The following is a 21820-nucleotide window of genomic DNA, read 5'->3' as shown; positions in this document are numbered from 1 at the left end:
TTAAATACTAGTTAGCTAGCTGGCTAACCAGTTCAAATAATGACCAGAGGGTAGCTGACAATGTCTTAACTTTAACATATTTTTGTTCATTATTACAAGAAAGTAAACCCAACAACATTATTATTTGCAAGGTAATGGAGAGCTTACAGAAAATCCCTTACGGCCACAGTGTGACGAAATAAAAGTAGCTCATTCTATCTGATCATTTTAGAACTGTGGCAGTCCGGTAACCACGACAATGGACGTTGCGACAGTCGCAGAGACTTTTTTTCATGTCAGTGCTACAAGGAAACTGACAGTCACAATTTACAAACATTTCACCAGAGTATAAATGAAATGTTGTTTTGACCAGCGACACTTATCGCATTGTAATTGTCTACAGACGTGTCGTTAAACTGGCCTTTCATAATAACAATGACAAGTTTGATGTCGGAAGACAATGGAATTGTTCATGATGTCGCTACGACAATTGTCTACAGACATGTCGATAAACAGACTGTAAACCAGCCATAAGAAGCAGGCGCTGTGGCTGGCCAAACAATGACCCGTGGAACCATTAGCAGTAGGAAGGGGGTCAATCAGGGTTTGTGCTCTGAGTTGAATTTGTGGCTATCCCAACCACCTCTGCCACCCTGTCAAATCTCTGCTGCAACAATTTACTCGTAACTTAATTGCCTACTCTAATTGTGTATTAGTTATTTGTCCCTCCCTTGTAGTGTAGAATGGTAGCTCAGATAAGAACAGGCTCTTTTAATTGTGATTTAGGAGAGAGAGAGAGAGAGATGGCTTAGGAACAGCATGTCCCACTCAAAAATTTGAAAATATTTTTGTTTGTTTGGGGGGGTGTGGTGTTAGATTTGAATTAAAGGCATATGAGACAGCAAAACATAATACCAGTGCTTCATCAGCATGGTGTGGAGCCTGTTCTCATAAAGATCTGAAACATAGTAGTGTGTACTGTATGTCCCTGTACTCCCATCCTACCCATGACCACCACCCAAAAACACATTCTCTGCACAACCAAAATTTGCATAATTCATTTTATTTATTATTTTTATTGTTTGGCTAAATTGGTTGTTTTTTGTTGAAGTGAACATCCTGTAAAGTCAAGCCTGAAGCCCTTAGCTGAGTTGTTTCCTCTTCGCTGAAAAGGTGAGGGTTGGAGGAGAGAAGTAGAGCAGGGCTTTCTCTCTCTCTCTCTCTCTCTCTCTCTCTCACATTCTCTCTCTCTCTCACACACATTCTCTCTTTCTCTCACTCTCACATTCTCTCTCTCTCACTTACAGTATTCCAGCTCAACCTTTTATTTATTGTTTTAACAGAGTGAACCTTACAGTATATTTACACATCATACCCACTGTATAACAATTACCATGTAGATAGCGCAAGGAGGCTTAAACTGAAGCGTTTGTTTTTTCGCATTCATATTTTTTGCAGTCTTCAAACTTTTTTCCCTTTAACCCCCCCCCCCCCCCCGACCCACTCTATCATCTCATGCTGGGTTTGTAATGAGCTTGCCATTGGCGTCATCATCGTCACCATCTTCATCATAATCTCAATTTATAGTACTCTTTTCAATAAATTCCTCTTAGACAACAGCTGTACAATCGTACACAGTGTTTGACTTGTATATATATTTCAGGGAATATATTAGTTAAACCTAAAATAACAGAAAACAAATCCAAAATAAAAAAAATGATCAATATCCCAATTAACAAAATCATGCATGTTTTAATGTTTCTGTCAATAAAACCAACATTTATTGATGGGATCTGTTTTTATTTACACTAAAATTGGCACTGTTTTTGATGTCTTTGTTGCTGGAAACTGGAATGATCTTAGAGAACACCATCCCACTCTATGGAGTGTAACACTCTCCTGGCAGGTCAGAGACCTGCTCTAAGGGGCAGGTTTGACAAACATACATTTTTTTTAAACAAAAAAAAACAGAAAACAAAATGAAGAGGGACAACAGATAACCTTAAAGAGCCATTTAGCCCTCAAGAAATGAGATACAGTGTGTGTAGAAAATACCCTTTACTTCAGCTTTCAACTGTGGCAGTTTTCTCCTTTGGATAGAAACCCTGTGACATAAGTCATGTCCTCCAACTATTTTCCCAGGACACCTGTGACTCACCATCTCCCTATACCTTGCCAGGTAAAAGCTTTCTAGGGGAAAATCCACAGGAATTTATTGATTTTCGCAAAGCAGCATTAATTGACTGAGGCAAATCAAACAACCTAAAATGACAAACGTAACTCTGAAACTGCCAGTCAAGAACTCCTGTTCAATACCAGGTTTGGCAGGCAGAGGGTAGGGGTTGTCTTCAGTTTCCATTGTTTCCACGCCAAACAAGTGCTTGACAGTTGATCCCAAGTCCTTGTGTGTGAGCAAACATAAGCATGTGTGTGTGTGTGTGTGTGTCTCTACATACTCATATATTCAGTGCAAACACATTTATGCTGACCTTGGGTAAATCCCATCTTGACCTTTGACCCTCAACTCTAATATTTCAAGCAGATCAGTTGATCCTATAGCCGTCTCTGACAATCCCAACCCCCTTGCTCCACCTTGCAGGTTCTCTCTTTCCTACACTTCCTCATAGAGACTGACAGACAGGCTTTGTGTGTAACGGGCCTGGTAGCGAATGGGTCTACTGCTGCCATGCAGCCCTCTCTCCCCTCCCCACCCTATCCCCAGTCCTAGCACAGCCCAATGTACTTGAGATTGTTCTGGATGATCACGTCCGTGACGGCGTCGAACACAAACTGGATGTTGCTGGTGTCTGTGGCGCAGGTGAAGTGCGAGTAAATCTCCTTGGTCTCCTTGTTGCGGTTGAGGTCCTCGAACTGCCGCTGCACGTAGACTGCCGCTTCCTCGTAGGTGTTCTGACCTCTGTAGTCGGCGAAGCACACAGTCAGAGGGATGCGCTTGATCTTCTCGGCCAACAGGTCCTTCTTGTTGAGGAAGAGGATGAGTGAGGTGTTGGTGAACCAGTTGTTGTTGCAGATGGAGTCAAACAGACGCAGGCTCTCTGCCATACGACTCTGTAGAGAGGAGGGATGGAAAGGGAGAGAGAAGAGGCATTCATGAGAAAATTGTTGTTCCCTCACGTGAGACACACCCTATTGACATGTAAGAGAAAGAGGCTGACGTTGGGCTAAAGCTGAAGATGACGTTAAATTAGTCATTTTTAGTGATTGTGAGTATGATTTGCTGGAACTGCTAAATCTTCCCAAAAATAAAATATGTTTCCAAAAAACGAATTGAAAATGAGAACACAATTTGACCCTGTAGTGTAGATTAAAAATCTCCACTCGAGCAGCCAAAGGTGTGGTTCATGTGTTGTGTAAACATGGGCTGGAGACCTGCACTTGAACTCTCAACCCGGAAACAAACAGAGCAGGTCTTTTCTCTCTCTCACTTCAAGCTTAGCATGAGTAGAGAACTGTTACTGCCCACATGATGAGCACTAAATGAGTTACTGGAACTGTGTACAGTTAAATAACACATCAAAGTCTTGTTTTTGAGGTCAGATGATGTACAGATGTACAGATAGCCTTGCCCTCTCTGACGCAAGACAAATGGGTGAAATGAGTATGAAATGTAATACCGTTGATTTTAAATACGTTTCAGGGAATTTCCATGGTATTTTACACTGAACATAACCATGAACAGGAACAATTCTCAGTGTGCACAGATGGACTAAGCGACAGAATAAACTTGATAGGTTGAGTACATCTCTTAAGCCCATCCCAGGGATGACATATTTACTCTACTTTTGAGCTTTAGCCATGGGAGCAAAAGCATAGCCTGCCTGACATTGGCTTTGCCCAAAACACAACTTCACTGCCTGTTTTCTCTCTATGATTGCAAGATTGTGTTTTTGGAGGCATATTAAATTAAACAATATACAATCTTGTGGTTCTTAGTTTTCTGCTACCAGACCAAGGCCCATTTGTTTGTGTTGCCTCGGAGATGTCAGCTGTGTATTATCCAAACCCCTAGGATAAATGTTATTTTCCTCCTAGGATGTTTTCCAAATTCATGAATGGGAGCCAGTTCTGTTCAAATGTGTAGCCATGAGGGCCACAGTCATAACTGTCAAGATCACATGCTCCCAAAAATGCAATCTGTTGTGAAGGTTTGTGTTTCAAACCTCTAAAACACATGAAATACAAAATGAAAAACCAAAGAGGACCGTAGACCTTTACACTTGTACCCATATACGTGTTGAAAATGGCAGATTTGGGCCCTGATAAGCGCCTAAATTGGAACGCAGTGGCTGTACAGTAGCATGCTATACATTACATCAGAGCTCATGCTCTGCACTTCACAGCGCTGTAGGATTTTGTCTGACAGCTGTTCTGAACATGAGCGCCACACGAGACAAGTTGCCCCATCACTCCCGCTAATTGAGCAACTTTTGGACATTTTTGTCATCTGAGTGAGGGAAATGCTGTAAATTAATGAGACGTTAAAGATTATAATAACTACTGCTTTGATGTCATACAACAGGCTAGTCTCACATTAGACATAAACAAATATCCGGGACACTGAAATTAGTATGATATGTTATGTTTGGTATGGCTACATAAGACAGAATTTAACTTAAGAAGAAAAACATGAACGTCTAACAACCCAAAGGTTGTGTGTTCCAATCTCATTACAGAGAGCTTCAGCATTTTTGTAACCTTACAACTACTTACTACTTTTTAGCTACATACTCTATCATACGAATTGGAATTTGTAACATATCATACCAAATGGATGATAGACATCCACAAATTAATACATACCATACCAAACGTAACATATCATACTGATTTGAGTGTCCTGGATTTTCGTTTACTATGTTATGTCTACCCCTGAGTCCAGATCGCAGTCATACAAGCAAGCCAAACACCCATGAGTCCAAATGTGCACTTGACATTTCCATATCATGAAACTAATGTCATATACAGTGTCAATGTTTATGATCACTTTGTTTGATATACAGTTACAACATGAAATGGTTTCATAGCCTGGGTTGTTCTGAACACAATGAGCCTATGATTGTCTGTTTTGAAGAAAAAATTTCTCAGAACGTGCACCTGAATGCACTCATGACTCCTTTCTATGCGCATCAGAATTACGTTCCGTTTCTCTGAATTGCCTTGTGAAAGCCTAACACTATAACATCGTATTTTAGAATTTAGCTAGTCATGTTGGCAGGAGAACAAGCTTTCAAATTATGCTCACCTGACCCAGATTGCTAATTAATATTGGGCCGTTTTTGGATTGTGTAAACAACAACAGTAATTGTGTGATGGTGAGGATACAGGTCTGTGTTCCAAACAAAACAATGACAAGTGTGCTTGCTCTAGTTCCTCAGAGGCACAGTTAGGAGAGCTCAAAAAAGCACCTTATAGTTGAAGACTCTTCTTTGTGTCATACAAGTGCATTGAAATGACTCAGGGACTGTGCACACTTTGGAGAGGAGTGTGGCCACTTGGAGACCTCAGTTAGTCCTCTCACTCAAACCCTTGTCATTTTTATGAAGTTTTATGAAGGTGGTTAACACGGTCAAGACCTTTCCTTCCTCTGGAGGCCACCAAACTATATATGCATGCTATATATCTCACATCTGAGTTGTTGCCTCACATGCTGGTCACAAGCAGGAGTTACTATCCTGAAACCAATTGAATCACTCTACAAACAAACACTTAAGATTTTTGATAACAAACCAAACAGTTACCACCATTGTCATATCATTTACAAACATAATTTATTTAGTCTGGATAGCTTTAAGCAGAATGTAGATGCACGCCTTGTCTTTAAGATCCTGCATGGTCTTGCCCCTCCAACCCTATGCCGGTATATCATGCTCAAGGAAAGCACCTCCAGGATAACAAGCAGTAACTAGAGGGGATTGTGTTGTCCCTTTTCAACACAGTAAAATTGGCCTTCTCTGTTAGAGCTACAATATACTGGAATGCAATGCCAATGGACTTGAGAAGCTGCACTGATTATTGTACTTTTACATTTACATTGAAAACATGGCTAAAATCTATCCAAACCTGTACACAATCAGTCTTGTGTCAGGTCAACTGTTGTGTCCTGACCTTTGGTCTAATAATTTCCCCATAATCTCCAAACTGTTCCCTTTCAATTGCTACCATGGTTATGCATGTGCTTTTCATATTTCTTTTGTAAGAAACATTTCAATTTAGCCCTATCCATATACAGTAGGCCAATTCCCATGCGTGTAAAAAGTTAACAGCTCCCTAAATCACTGTCATACTGAAATATATATTCATATATTACTGGGGAGAGGAGTTGTTATATATCAAAGAAGAACAAGGAAACAGTTGTTGGTCATGCAGTGAATCATAGTTTGAGCATAGGGGAGTGCTGGGCAGTTGATGAAGCCAAATGTGAAAAGAACAGTCTGACTGACATCAGTACAGATGCAGCAAGTAGAGCTCTGTCATGCATGAGGCTTTTCCCAAGATGTACAATATCTATGAGATTAACAAAAATCTGTGGCCTGATAGATTTCATATTCCATTAAAAGTCCCCGGTACTAAAATGATTAATACTAGACATACTGCAAGAGTGTGTGTGTGTGTGTGTGTGTGTGTGTGTGTGTGTGTGTGTGTGTGTGTGTGTGTGTGTGTGTGTGTGTGTGTGTGTGTGTGTGTGTGTGTGTGTGTGTGTGTGTGTGTGTGTGTGTGTGTGTGTGTGTAATAGAGAGAGATATGGGAGGCTGCAGGCATGTGGTGTGAATCCAGTAGCTTGTGACTGAGTGAGGAGTTCAGTTTGAAGACTGGACGGCTGTTTAAAAGGTTACACAAAACATCATGGTGCTCTGAGCAAATCACAAGATATGCTCAGAGAGAGATTGAAGGAGAGAGAGAAAGAGAGAGCGATAGGAGGAGAGAGAGCAATAGGTGGGCAAGTGCAATTAAACATTTAACAACAAGAGGGTTGTAAAGTTATAAAGTCACTGTTGTCTCATTTACTTGAACTATAAACCATCCACACTTATTTGTTGTTGCGTACAATATGTAGTGTTTTGTAATGTTAAACACGGGACTAGGCAAATTAACTCATTTGTATACTGTAAATTATATGTTCTATATAAGTTCTAGGAACCAATCATATGAATATACAGACTTGTTATGGATCCGGTGCTGTGGCGCGAGACGCAAGCCTCTTTTCTCTGGCATAAGTAGGCATCCTTAGGGACTGAGCTTAGGACCCTAAGCAGTGTACACTAAATAAGGTCAGAGCCAGAGGCTCCCCCTCCATTTGTTCTCAGGGTGTCTACACCAGAACCCTGCTGCGTGGAGAGGAAGGCAGCAGCCCACCCACTGTGCTTTGGGACTCTCTACACTCCTTACCTGTTCACTCCGTCATCGTTAGAGTTACAGAGGGAGAGAGGAGGGAAGAGGGGAAAGAGGAGTAGATACTAGGGTAGCAGCACACAGCAGGAAGATCCCCCTCCCCTAGACCCTGAACACACCATCCCTCCCCGTGGCCTATGGGCAGAGCCCCCCTAACCATCCCACCCCGTGGCCAACCGGCAGAGCCCCCCCCTCTCCCTGAGCACTCTAGACACACAGGCCTTAATTAAGATGAAGTATTAATGAGGAGGTTCAATCCTGTGTTAATGCTTTGTTTCAAGTAAATACAAATCTCTGGAGTGAGTGAGGAGCCACCCCTACATGATTAAATTAAGGTTTGATTCGAATGGCACTACCTTATATACTGAAGAAACAAATAAACTCAGCATGCAACAATTTCAATGATTTTACTGAGTTACAGTTCGGAAATCAATCAATTGAAATAAATTCATTAGGCCCTAATCTATGGATTCCCTAAAAACTTGAGACATCTGTGGCATTGTGTTGTGTGACAAAACTGCACATTTTAGAGTGGCCTTTTATTGTTCCCAGCACAAGGTGCACCTGTGTAAGGATCATGCCATTTAATCAACTTCTTGATATGCCAGGCCTGTCAGGTGGATGGATTATCTTGTCAAAGGAGAAATGCTCAAAAACAGGGATGTAAACAATGAGAGAAATCCGCTTTTTGTGCGTATGGAAACTGTCTGGGATCTTTTATTTCAGCTCATGGAACATGGGACCAACACTTTACATGTTGAGTTTATATTTTTCTCTATTTAAAAAAAACTATTTTCTACATTGTAGGATAATAGTGAAGACATCTAAACTATGAAATAACACATATGATAAAAATACAAATAACAAAATAACACAAGGAATCATGTAGGAACCAAAAAAGTGTTAAACAAATCAGAATAGATTTTAGATTCTTCAAAGTAGCCACCCTTTATAAAGAAAAACCCTTGAATGAGTAGGTGTGTCCAAACTTTTGGCTGGTACTGTATATCCACTGTACATTAAGGCATGGGACACAAATAATACAATTGCCTCAAGAATATCATACACAACGTATTCCATTATTATTTTTCATTATAATTGCCAGAGCCTCAAAAATAGGTATCTCTATACACACTACACGTTTATTTGAATCAAGGTATCGCTCTCTCCCTGCTTTGTAATGCTACCTGAATATTTTGAGCTGGCATTACCTCACATTTTTTCACCCGATGCTCTGTAGCTGTCTTTAGTGCTTGTTACTCCACCCCACCCCTCTCTCCTCTCTCTGTGTCTGTACGCTGTGCTGCTGCTCACTGCAGCCTCCTTCAATCTCTGGGCTCTGCAAGATTCAATTAAATGTGCAGCCTATAAACAACATTTCATTCCAGGATAAATTCAATTCAAGAAGCTTCCATGATTCATTTGAATGGATTCAACATTTTACTGTGATGGATTTCCCCAATACACCCCCATACCATAACAATTGTGATTTACAATGTATACATTCCTCATGGACCCTAAAGTCGAAAGTGTCTATCATAGTCCAAAACGTGTATGCCTACACACGCCAGTGTTCTAGAATATTCCACCGTTGGCTTTCAAACTTTTCAAATTCTCAGCGCAGCTCAAGCAATTTCTCCAACTTGCCAACACATTCAAATTAATAGAGTATGCGTTCCAGAGTCGAGGTTGGTTTACTGCAAGATGCACATTCGATGGTGGTCTGAGTGCCATGTCACAATGGGACGCCAGACTGTCGCGTCTCAGTGTCTGTGGACTATGATTTATGCTTTACTCTCACAGCAGCCTGGTCTCATAGACTAGACTTAACATAGCAAATGTAAATTCAGGACACCCAAATTAGTATGATGTGTTATGTCTGGTATGGTAACATAAGGCATGTGGTTAGTTAAGGCAGTGGTTGGTCGGGGTGGATGGGTGGTCGTATAACGCAATGTCTAGCAACCTAAATGTTGCGAGTTCGAATCTCATCACGGAAAACTTTAGCATTTTTGCTAATTAGCCATTTTTCAACTACTTACTACTTTTTAGCTACTTTGCAACCACTTAACATGTTAGCTAACCCTTCCCTAACCCTAACTTTAACCCTTAACCTAACTCAAAGACTTAACCCTACCCCTTAACCCTAACACCTAGCTAGAATTCATAACATACAGTGCATGACCAAAAGTATGTGGACACCTGCTCGTTGCCACAAGAGCATTATTGAGATCTTAAACTCTGATGTTAAATTCTGTTTAAACACCTCATAGTTGGTCAGTGTTTCAGTAGCTAACCCAAGAATGGTCCTACTCTGTCATCCTATCTGCTGTGAAACCCAGTTTCCAATTAGACACAATTCCCCATTCATTAACATGAAATTCTATTAGTTTAACTTTGTCAATTATGACTTTCGTATTAACAGCGTGAGAAAGTATGCTTACGCTTGTTAGGAGATTTTAGAAGTGTAGAACGTGTGGTCCTATTTTGGATCCTCTGGAGTCACGGGACACTTTAATTTAACACCTCTACTATGTCTATGGGGCTTAGAATGCAATCACATGTCACTGTAGCAGCTCTGTGAAATGTATGTCCACTGTACACCACTCCAACCAGAAATCACTTGTACTTTGTTTTCTCCTCACATACACACAGTACACACTACCGCATATAAACATTTATTAGCTTACAGTACACGCACGCACGCAGGCAGAACACACACGTGGATGCACGCGCACACACACCCTCCCTAAGTCACAGCTCACTGTCAACAGCCCAGGATTATTAGGAGCATTTGACTGGTCTGTTACTAGGCAACTGAAGCCATGGCAACCAATTCATTATGAAGACAGGGATGGGACAGGAAAAATGCATCAGGGAATGGGTGGGTGGGGAAAGAATTGCAAGACTTTAATTTTTCCTCACAAAGACAGCCATCCTCTCTAAAAACCCTGTGTAGCATGTCCTACCAGTGATCCAGTACTACACTCCATATGATGGAATAAGAGAGAGCCGAGTCTCTTTTCCAAGTTCTATGGTTACAGTACTCTTGATTCTGCCCATTCATTTCCTGCTGGTTTCTCAGGTGGTGATGTCATTCAGCCTTCTATTCCATGTTAGTATATCATAATCTGAGGTTCCCAGTGTTCTAGAATATTCCAATGTGTTCCCCTAGACTCCTGTATTTTTTTACATTTTACATTTAACATCAAATTGCGCATGTTAAAACAGATTTAAGAGTTTAAGTTTAAGGCCACCATTGCAACTGAGTCCATTTTGTTATAGAGCATGGCTGAATGATGACTGTGGTTAGTGAGTTATGGAGGTTGTACTATAGGGCCGTACGATCTCCATTAATTAAGTCATTCTAGATCCAGAGCTTTTTCTCAGTGTAGAAACCTCAGCACTCTTCTCCCAGTTCTGCTACACTCTCTAGGAAGCTTTATCTTGCTCCTTTGTGTCCTTCCCTTTCCCTATCTCTCACTTAATCAGTCCGGGTTTCAAATACATGTGTATTTGATTATTTGTTGTATAAAATAGCCTACTCTTTGAAAGTATTTTCAAATACTATTTTCAAATACCTGAATTAAATGCATGGGAGTGTATTTGAGCATTTTCAAATACATGCCAATACTTTCCAAGTACATTCCAATATTCAACTACTTTTAAAATAAAAAATATCTGAATACTTCATTTGAAATGTATGTGAAAGTAATTATCAGTCCCATTCTATTTGCCATGGTCTTTCAACCTCAACTCATCTCTTTTGATTAGTAACAGTCCCAAAACCTAAACCATAAAACATACACTGACAACAAAAAAATGGAATCAGTAAACTGCCTAGAGATAGTGTCAGGGCCTCAGATATCCCCTCTTGTCTCAGACAGTCCATCAAGGATACACACAAAAAAAGAGTACCTAAAATATATTAATGTTTAAGACTCAATTATTCAGGCCCTCTCTGACCCCCCCCCCTTTCTGTTGTCATGCATGAGAGTCGAGAGAGAGAGAGAGAGGAGAGAGAGAACTCCATTTGAGACTGAGTGGCATCAAGTTGAGAGCTCATTGAGTAATCTAATTCAGAGGCTCACCACAGCCCCTTTCTCCATGTCTCCCTCCCTGCCTCTCTGATTCCCTCTCTGACTCCCTGCCTCTCTGATTCCCTCTCTGACTCCCTGCCTCTCAGATTCCCTCTCTGACTCCCTGCCTCTCTGATTCCCTTTCTGACTCCATGCCTCTCTGATTCCCTCTCTGAATCCCTGATTCCCTCTCTGAATCCCTGATTCCCTTTCTGACTCTCTGATTCCCTCTCTGACTCCATGCCTCTCTGATTCCCTCTCTGACTCCATGCCTCTCTGATCCCCTCTCTGACTCCCTGCCTCTCTGATTCCCTGCCTCTCTGATTCCCTCTCGGACTCCCTGTCTCTATGATTCCCTCTCTGATTCCCTGCCTCTCTGATTTCATCTCTGACTCCATGCCTCTCTGATTCCCTCTCTGACTCCATGCCTCTCTGATTCCTTCTCTGACTCCATGCCTCTCTGATTCCATCTGACTCCCGGCCTCTCTGATTCCCTCTCTGACTCCATGCCTCTGATTCCTTCTCTGACTCCATGCCTCCCTGATTCCCTCTCTGACTCCCTGCCTCTCTGATTCCCTCTCTGACTCCATGCCTCTCTGATTCCATCTCTGACTCCCGGCCTCTCTGATTCCCTCTCTGACTCCCTGCCTCTCTGATTCCTTCTCTAACTCCATGCCTCCCTGATTCCCTCTCTGACTCCCTGCCTCTCTGATTCCCTCTCTGACTCCCTGCCTCTCTGATTCCTTCTCTGACTCCATGCCTCTCTGATTCCATCTCTGACTCCCGGCCTCTCTGATTCCCTCTCTGACTCCCTGCCTCTCTGATTCCTTCTCTGACTCCATGCCTCTCTGATTCCCTCTCTCCCTCCATGCCTCTCTGATTCCCTCTCTGACTCCCTGCCTGTCTCCCTGTCTTCAGATGCATTCTCCTCTTCCTCCGAGGATTTATGAGACAGATTGAGACATAATACTACATTGAGTCAGACACTAATACTTTTAGAGCTGTTTTTGTCATTTCTAACATAGTATGTGCTTGAAGCCTTGAAATACACCAGAACTTAGTTTGCACCAGAAACAAATGTTTCTATAAACAGAATACTTCATATGACGCTGATTGGGGCACTAGGCCACTGTGTAGGCCACTGTGTAGGCCACTGTGTAGGCCACTGTGTAGGCCACTGTGTAGGCCACTGTGTAGGCCACTGTGTAGGCCACTGTGTAGGCCACTGTGTAGGCCACTGTGTAGGCCACTGTGTAGGCCACTGTGTAGGCCACTGTGTAGGCCACTGTGTAGGCCACTGTGTAGGCCTATTACATAGCATCTAATTATCAATGAAATATTATTCATGGTCATCACTCAAACCTTCATACCACTTTGGGTTGAAAAAGCCTCTTGCAATAATGGGGAAAGCTGTGGAAACTGTTCCAACAGACATTTCACTAATAAGGGCCCAAATCAGCCGTGGCTGCCAACCACACCCGGAGTTCAGAAATAATGTCCAGACAAGGGGAGGAAAAGGGTGGGGCCTCTGATTTCCTCCAAACAATCCCCTTTTTTCCTTCTCCATTCCTCACTTCCTCTCCTTCTCTCTCTTCACCCCCCTCTCAGTCAATTGTTCGTGCACCTGTGACGTCCTACTGCTGAACAGTGCCATCGCAAGCTGCTAATTCTCACAGGTACACCCTCACACCTTACACTATGAACTCAATTTACACCTAACTGCATTATCCTCTCAAGAAGGTATTTATAACTCGCTAAAAAGGGCAGCCGGTAGCTTTAAGAGCGTTGGGCCAGTAACTAAAACGACGCTGGTTTGAATCCCGGGGCAGAGTGGGTGAAAAATCTGCCCTTGATCAAGGCAATTGAGCCTGTGAGTCGCTCTGGATAAGATGACTAAAATGTAAAATAATTGATTTCATGTACTAAATCAGCGAGTGCCTAATATATCTGGTCTTATTTATGTTATATGTGAATTATCAGGCCACAGGAAGGTATATACACTACCGGTCAAAAGTTTTGGAACATCTACTTATTCAAGGGTTTTTCTTTATTTTTACTATTTTCTACATTGTAGAATAATAGTGAAGACATCAAACCTATGAAATAACACATATGGAATTATGTAGTCACCAGAAAAGTGATTCTTCAAATAGCCTTGATGACAGCTTTGCACACGCTTGTCATTCTCTCAACCAGCTTCACCTGGAATGTTTTTCCAACAGTCTTGAAGGAGTTACCACATATGCTGAGGAATTGTTGGCTGCTATTCCTTCACTCTGTGGTCTGTCATCCTTAGATGCAGGAAATGCAGAAGGTTGTAAAGAGCGGTATAGAGTAGTGTTGACGTAGCAGAGATAACATCAGGCTCGTGCTCTTGCATGTGTTATCTGCTCCTAATGCTTCTCACAAAAGGTAGCCCTTTTTTTGTGCAAATAAATACAACTAAAAATAAATAAACTTTTAGCCCTCTATCTAGGAATAGTCTTCCCTTTTCATGCTTTCATGGGGTAAAGCTATCATATCCACACAGAATGTCAGATACAGTATATTCCTCTTTGAAGGGTTAGATAGGGTTTGTCACTTGATCATTTACCTGTTTTTAACTCCAACATGTTGAGGACACATGCTAGAGGTCAACTTGGGCCCCTGCCATTTTAAGTCACATGATGTCTATTAAACTCTGCAGAAATGAGTAGTGTGGCCCTAGATGTAATGCACCCTGAGAAGTGTGAAAAGGAGAACACCACAGTGCCATATCTAACAGCAGGCCCCAAGGGTGTGATGACAGAGTGTGGACAGGAACTGGCTGGTTGTGTAATGGCTAATGTTGCATGTGTTGCCCAATGGCTTCCCTTACCGTCTGGTTGTCCTCGTATAGCTTGAGGTCATAGCCACTTAGCTCCACACAGAAAATGATGGCGGTCACGCCCTCAAAGCAATGGATCCACTTCTTCCTCTCCGAGCGCTGCCCCCCCACGTCCACCATCTTGAAGGTGAGCTCCTTGAAGGTGAACTTGTTCTCCACGATGCCCGTGGTCATGTCGCGGGAGCACAGGATGTCCTCCACGGTGGGGATGAACTCGTTGGAGGAGATGCGGTCCAGGTCGTTCAGATAGTAGGCAGTGTTATCCTCCAGGTGGTACTCGTTGGAGCGGCAGAAGCACTCCTGCACGCCTGAGTCGGCCCACAGGCGCTTCATGACCCCCTGCAGCTCCTCTGTGATCTCCCCTTTGCTCTCGGCCGGACCGGTTAGGGCGAAGAGCTGCACGGCGTCATAGGCACGGTCGGGGTTGTGGAAGTCGATCTTGAGCGTGGCCAGGGCACGGATGATGCGTGTGAGCGAGTCGATGGCGTTGTAAAGGATGAGGGGCTTGTACTCCTTGCAGGCGTCCAGATTGAAGCCTCCACTGTGGATGATCTTCATCTGCTTGACGATGGTGCTCTTGCCAGAGTTGCTGGTGCCCAGCAGAAGGAGCTTGATCTCGCGCCGCTGCCGCTGGCTCTCCGAACGCAGGTGGCGGTCGATCCGCCGGGAGCGCCGCGCCGCCTCCTTCTCCTCCGAACTCTGCCGGCAACCCATGGTCGTCTGCCACGCGGTGAACACCGAGGAAAACGTGGTGATCACAGAGGAGAACGTGTCGGGTGGCAAAAGGGGGTGCGTATGGGGGGTCAAACTAAAATAATCTGGAAGATCAAAAGGAACAGAGATAAGAGAGTAACGAAGAGAGGGATGGATGTCAGAGCAGGAATAGGATTACGTTGGAATCTTCAAAGCTGCAGGGGCTTGATGGGAAGCAAGAGAGACACCTTCCACTCAGAGCAAACAGAGGGAAACGAGAACCATAGAGCAGGAATGACTCAGGAATATTTCATTCTCCTCGTGATCTAGAGGCTGTGCGTTGGTCCTCTGTGGGTTCATCCCAGGATTTGGGACTGGCGTTGGCACAGAGCTCTACCAGGACATGGTGGGATGCCCACATAGAGCCTGGAGCTGGGGCTTGGGTTGGACTGCCTAATTCCACAGGTGCTGGGGGTCATATCAGGGGTCACCCCCTGAGGAAACTTACGGAGCAGGAATGGGGATGGAGGTGTTAGTGAAGACAGTGTTCGGGGATGATGTGTAGGTGCAGCAAATCCCCCTCGCTCTCCTCCCTCATGGCTCTCATGTCACCGCTCCCTATCTTGGTGACAGCAGTCATCCAGGGCAGTCCTTCACGCCTTGTCTGCCTCCTCTCTGGGCTATATTCTGCTCCGTTTCCTCCTCGCAGTGGTGCGTCTCAGGAAACTGAAGGTCCCCGTTTCTGCCAACAAAAGAGGGAGAGGAGAGACATGATCAATGAACACAGTCATGATGAATCAGAGCATAGGAGCCCGAGAGGAAACCGAGAAGTGGAGTTGAGCTGCTTCATTTCTGTCTCACAAAACACACAAAATGCAGATACTAAAATACACACTCAAACAAACATGTAGAGAGAGACACACACAAGGGACACAAAATATCATACCCCCAAAACTGACAGTGTATTTCCACTACAATGCATGTGGAGCACACAGCACCCGTTCTCTTGGTCAAAGCCCAGACCTGTATCTCAGATCCTCAGCTGTGTCGCCATACTGTCCCTCCCAGTGCTCACTTCCTCTTTACTGTTTCTTTCTAACAGGCATTTCTCCTATCTCCATCTGCAGCCCTGTGTTACCATAGACCTAGTCTGAGCTGAGTCATACACAAGAAAACACACACACACATACACACAAACACGCATCCCCACACACAAAAGCAAACCCAAAAGATATCCAGGGTGTGAAACGGAAACACATGCAAGATGAATGTCTCTCCCCCTAGCCGCTCTCCCCTCACTTCGCCCCTGGACTCTCCCGCTCTCCTGTCTACCTAAGGCTCTGCAAGCTGATGTCATGTGTGCTGTTTATTTACTATCACAGTGGAAAATAACTGCCTCAAGCCGACAGGTGCCTCTCACTAGTTCATTCCACTGCAAAGCCTGATCTCTGCCTCAACCTCCAATTTGTGATCCTGCAGGTGCATGGTTCAAAACTGTCAGGAAAAAAAAATCGCAGCTTTGGATATTAAGCAGAAAACAAACAGATTGCCTTACAAAAATACTGTCTACAAAAATGCTGAAAACATTTTCCTCCATGTGAATTTTTATGAATGATTAACATTTTCTTACGTCATATAATCACCGTGTGAATACACTGCATTTAATGTGTTGGAATACTGCAGGTAGTCTGGCACAAAATGTTTGGCGCCCTTGATAAAGATGAGCAAAAAAATACTGTATCAAATAAATAATAACGACACTGAGTGAACCAAACACAAGGAACATTTGCTCTTTCCATGACTTAGACTGACCCAGGTGACAGCTATGATCCCTTATTGATGTCACTTATTAAATCCACTTCACTCAGTGTAGATGAAGGGGAGGAGACCTGTTAAGTAAGGATTTTTAAGCCTTAAGACAATTGAGGCATGGATTGTGTATGTGTGCCATTCAGAGGGTGAATGGGAAAGACAAAAGATGTAAGTGCCTTTGAACGGGTATGGTAGTAGGTGCCAGGTGCACCGGTTTGTGTTAAGAACTGCAATGCTGCTGAGTTTTTCACACTCAACAGTTTCCTGTGTGTATCAAGAATGCTCCACCACCCAAAGGACATCCAGCCAATTTGACATAACTGTGGGAAGCATTGGAGTCAACATGGGCCAGCATCCCTGTGGAACACTTTCAACACTTTGTAGAGTCCCTGCCCCGACTAATTGAGGCTGTTCCGAGGGCAAAATGGGGTGCAACTTAATATTAGGAAACCATTCCTAATGTTTTCCACAGTTCTGTCAAGTTGGCTGAATGTCCTTTGGGTGATAGACCCTTCTTGATACACACAGGAAACTGTTGAGAGTGAAAAACCCAGCAGCGGTGCAGTTCTTGACACACATACCCCACTTAAATACGCTTAAATATTTTGTCTTGCCCATTCACCCTCGGAATGGCACTCAAATAAAATCCATGTCTCAATTGTCTCAAGGCTTAAAAATCCTTCTTTAACCTGTCTCCTCCCCTTCATCTACACTGATTGAAGTGACATCAATAAGGGATCAAGGCTTTCTCAAGGATTCACCTGGTCAGTCTAGGTCATGGAAAGAGCAGGTGTTCCTAATGTTTTGTACACTCAGTGTAGCTCAGTATTTGTATAATTTATTTTATACAGTCTTTTTTGCTAATCAGAACCAAGGGGTGCCAATCATTTTGGACCTGACTGTATATTACATTGAATGGACTGCATTCTGAGCTCGGACTCTGGGACTCTAGGACTCTGATAAATAGATGCACATTGTGACAGGACAGACCGTATGCTATTGGTTGTGTAACAAATGTGAAATCACGCTGTGGCCTAGTTTTGTTGGCCAGACTACACTCTTCAGACCTGTCACACACAGAGAGAGGGAGACAGACAGACGAGGAGAGACAGAGAGAGAGAGACCGAGAGAGAGAGAGCATTCCCCAAAGTTAGTGAGATCCACTCTTAGAAAGACTCGGAGGACTGTCTGACACAGCAGAAGCACCACACAACGCAAACAGGAAAGGCAGTATTATTCTTCTGCCTCAGGCACCTGATTGCCCAAGCTTTCAAAATGGCGGAGCCAGCCAAACCAGTTAGAAAGCTGCACATCACTGATTTTCAGAGGCCATAAAAGGAGTTATTACAACGAACGGTGCATGAGCTCATTTCAATGTGCAATTTCAGCGTTCTTCAGCATTGCCATACTGCCTCAGAGGTAATGCTTCTTTAGATAATTGCTGAGGAGGTGGTGGGATGTGTATTTCTTCATGATTACGCAACAATATCCCCACATTTAACGCAGACTCTTGTGAATGATATTACCCATTTCCCTCTCTGAATGTACAGACTGTCGTACACTTAATGGTGGGTTTATTTGTTCCATTAGATTAGATAGATTGACGGTTTAGGTATTAGTTGAATGGCGAACTAGCATGGTATTTGTCTTTTGGTGTTAACATTACACTTTTGCAAGCATTTAAAGGCAAACATGCAACTGAGCTAAATGATCAAAGCTGAAACACACCAATGGGCAAATTATTTTGATCAGTTCAAGTATCACTTTACTCCCTGTCTCTGCATTTTGGCTTGTTTCCGTTGTTCAGTTGACCAGTTAATTCTACATGTAGGCCACTGACTCGATGGCATGACAAGGTATGTATTATGTTAGTGTGGAAGCACAAACACCAGGGGCAAGATAAGGCCCGAGGTCGTTCGGCAGGCCTTCCACTCTGAACACTGCAGATAGTCAGGTATAATGGGCACAGTGGAGCGCCTCCGCTGCTTACGAAACTACAGAACTGCTTGCACTCTTTCTCGTAAGGCACGTGCCAAGTGAGAGGGGGGCATTATGGGGTTAGTATCACTTCACAAATATTATTTCAGGCAACTACAATACCCCACCCTTTTTGTGTCCAAATGAAACCGTACTTTTTGAAACCGTGTAACTGGATGCACTTTAAACCTGGTTACCCAGAGCACACTTCACCAGTTCACTGAATCAAGGACAGTAGTTGTGATGTGGAGAATAATGGCGTTGTGTGACGTAGTGAGGGCGTGTCCCTTTGAAGAGTACGCGAGAGGAGGAAGAGGGAGCGCGGAAGGGGCCATGGAGAGAGGCCAGGCCAGGCTCATGTTTAATGAGCACTGAGGTAATGTGATAGTCAGGGTGAGACCAGCTCTGTCACTCTCTCGCCTCTCCTTCACTACTTGTTGCACACGACACCAATGGCTTCCTCTCCTATTTCTAATTCGACCATGCCGCGAACAATTACAATATCTAATCATTATTAGAAATGAGCAGATGTACTACTGTCACGGTAGTGTAATGGGCTATTTCTGTCATGATAGTGGAAAACACCAATTTGCCATCAGAACAAAGTTAATCATTTTAGATTGGGAGGTGATGGTAATCCTCAGAGGGAAATAGAACATTCCTGGTTAACGGACAGAATGCACGCACAGGCCTTTAGTACCTTCATGAACACAGAATGCACGCACAGGCCTTTAGTACCTTCATGAACACAGAATGCACGCACAGGCCTTTAGTACCTTCATGAACACAGAATGCACGCACAGGCCTTTAGTACCTTCATGAACACAGAATGCACGCACAGGCCTTTAGTACCTTCATGAACACAGAATGCACGCACAGGCCTTTAGTACCTTCATGAACAATTAGTTCAAATGTACATTATGTGCAAATTGTGTAAAACCTACACATGCATGACATTGCATCAGCATGTGTTCAAATGGAAATCAAAAATGTTATGTATGATGTTCTTGAAGCAATTGTGTTATTTGTGTCCCATGTCCTAATGTACAGTGGATAGATACTGAACAAACATAAAAACGCAATGTGTAAAGTGTTGGTCTCATGTTTCATGAGCTGAAATAAAATATCCCAAAAATGTTCCATACGCACAAAGATATTATTTCTCGCAAATGTTGTGCACAAATGTGTTTGCGTCCCTGTCGGTGAGCATTTGTCCTTTGCCAAGATAATCCACCTGACAGGTGTGGCATATCAAGAAGCTGATTAAACAGCATGATCATTACACAGGTGCACCTTGTGCAGGGGAAAATCAAAGGCCACTCTAAAATGTGCAGTTTTGTCACACAACACAATGCTACATGTGTGTCAAGTTTTGAGGGAGTGTGCAATTGGCATGCTGACTGCAGGATTGTCCACCAGAGCTATTGCTTGAGAATTTGATGTTAATTTCTCTACCATAAGCCACCTCCAACATTGTTTTAGAGAATTTGGTAGTACGTCCAGCTGGCCTCACAACCCGCAGACCAGACCACGTGTATTGCTTTGTGTGGGCGAGCGGTTTGCTGACGTCAACGTTGTGAACAGAGTGCCCCATGGTGGCGGTGGGGCTATGGTATGGGCAGGCATAAGCTACGGACAACGAACACAATTGCATTTTAACAATGGCAGTTTGAATGCACAGAAATACCGCGACGAGGTCCCGAGGCCAATTGTGAGGCCCATTTTCTGTGACCAACAGATGCATATCTGTATTCCCAGTCATGTGAAATCCATAGATTAGGACCTAATTTATTTATTTCAATTGGCTGATTTCCTGATATGAACTGTAACAAATTGTTGCATGTTGTGTTTATATTTTTGTTCAGTAACGTTATATGATACCAGGACTATCCACACATCACCACTCTTTTTCACATGTAGTGTGGACATGATCTTTTCCTAATAAATAAAAAAGGACTATGAAAGAGGTTGCAATGGGGTCAGTCTGCTAGCCTTCCTTTATCCGATGGGCTGGGCTGAATTAAATATAATTAATCGAGAGGCACATACAGATTGTAGAGCGAGACAATGAAAGCCAGACAATTTAAGAATTGAGGAACAGGCAGGTGCTGTTTTTGTGCTCATGTCATGTTTAGTGATGATAGAGTTGCTAGACAGAGGAGTAATGTTGTTCTCAGGTCATTATGTTTTCAGAGCGGAGTGTGTGATGAGTATGGTTTTTGTTAACTACCAATGGTTTAAAAATGAGGTGAACAGGTGTGTGTGTTCATGTTTTGTATTTGAAGAGGGATCATGTTAGGTGTTCAAAGTAGAGTAAAAATATTGTACTGTCCATTGTCCAAAGGTTTGTGACACAACAGCCAGCTTGACATGTGTTGAAATAAACATAAATAATCAAGTAGAAATACAGGTAAAAGGAGTATGATTTTCAAAATCAAAAATACACCTGAAGAGGTGTGTTGTTTTAGATATGATAAACTCTGCATACTAGTTGTTCCGAGAGCATGCAGCAGCTCCCCCAGGCCCAGGGTTACCATGCCTACCTTGTATGCCACTGCTCCATCTCTCCTGCCACTGAACAGGCCTGGCTCTGGCAATAAATAGATTATGTAAGTCCTGACAAAAAGCACAATGGCATCTCTGTCTTATTGATGAATACCGTTGTTACGTAAAGCATCTCACCAGCAGTTGCATTGTGCGATATGCCCCAGTCCCTCTTCACTCATGTCTACACACACACACATGCATGCCCCCCTCCTCACACGCGCATACCACATGAACACACATGAACACCCCAGGCCTCTTCCCAACAATCACAGTCACTGGTTACTTTGCATCATGCTGAGGTTACTTCCCCCCTCTCCCCTCTTCCTCTATTCCCTCTCCCTCCTCTCTCTCTTTTTCTCTCACACTCTCTTTCTCACTCCCTTTCTCTCTCCCATCTCTCTCTCTCAACGGTCCTCCGTGAACCTCACAGACAGTAAACTGTGAAATAGGGATCGTT

The 21820-nt window shown here is 43.3% G+C and overlaps 1 protein-coding gene across 3 annotated transcripts in view; it reads right to left on the bottom strand.

Moving 5' to 3' along the window:
- Nucleotides 1-1024: 1024 nt before the first annotated feature.
- Nucleotides 1025-21820, bottom strand: part of gnaz (guanine nucleotide binding protein (G protein), alpha z polypeptide) — a 41383-nt gene continuing 20587 nt past the window's right edge. For 2 of the 3 annotated variants that reach the window (XM_031802395.1, XM_031802397.1), the window contains 2 exons: nt 14326-15769; nt 1025-3048 (listed from right to left, as the gene is read on the bottom strand). In XM_031802395.1, coding sequence (XP_031658255.1) covers nt 2704-3048; nt 14326-15048 — 1068 coding nt within the window. In that variant the 5' untranslated portion in view covers nt 15049-15769 and the 3' untranslated portion in view covers nt 1025-2703. Of the gene's footprint in view, nt 3049-14325; nt 15770-15973; nt 16087-21820 lie in introns of those variants that run through there. The other variant, XM_031802396.1, reaches the window with a different exon arrangement.

This window comes from Oncorhynchus kisutch, linkage group LG23, assembly GCF_002021735.2.
Source record: "Oncorhynchus kisutch isolate 150728-3 linkage group LG23, Okis_V2, whole genome shotgun sequence".
In the NCBI taxonomy this organism is placed as follows: domain Eukaryota; kingdom Metazoa; phylum Chordata; class Actinopteri; order Salmoniformes; family Salmonidae; genus Oncorhynchus; species Oncorhynchus kisutch.
The sequence above is the reverse complement of the archived record's forward strand: the minus strand, read 5'-3'. Positions and strand labels throughout refer to the sequence as shown.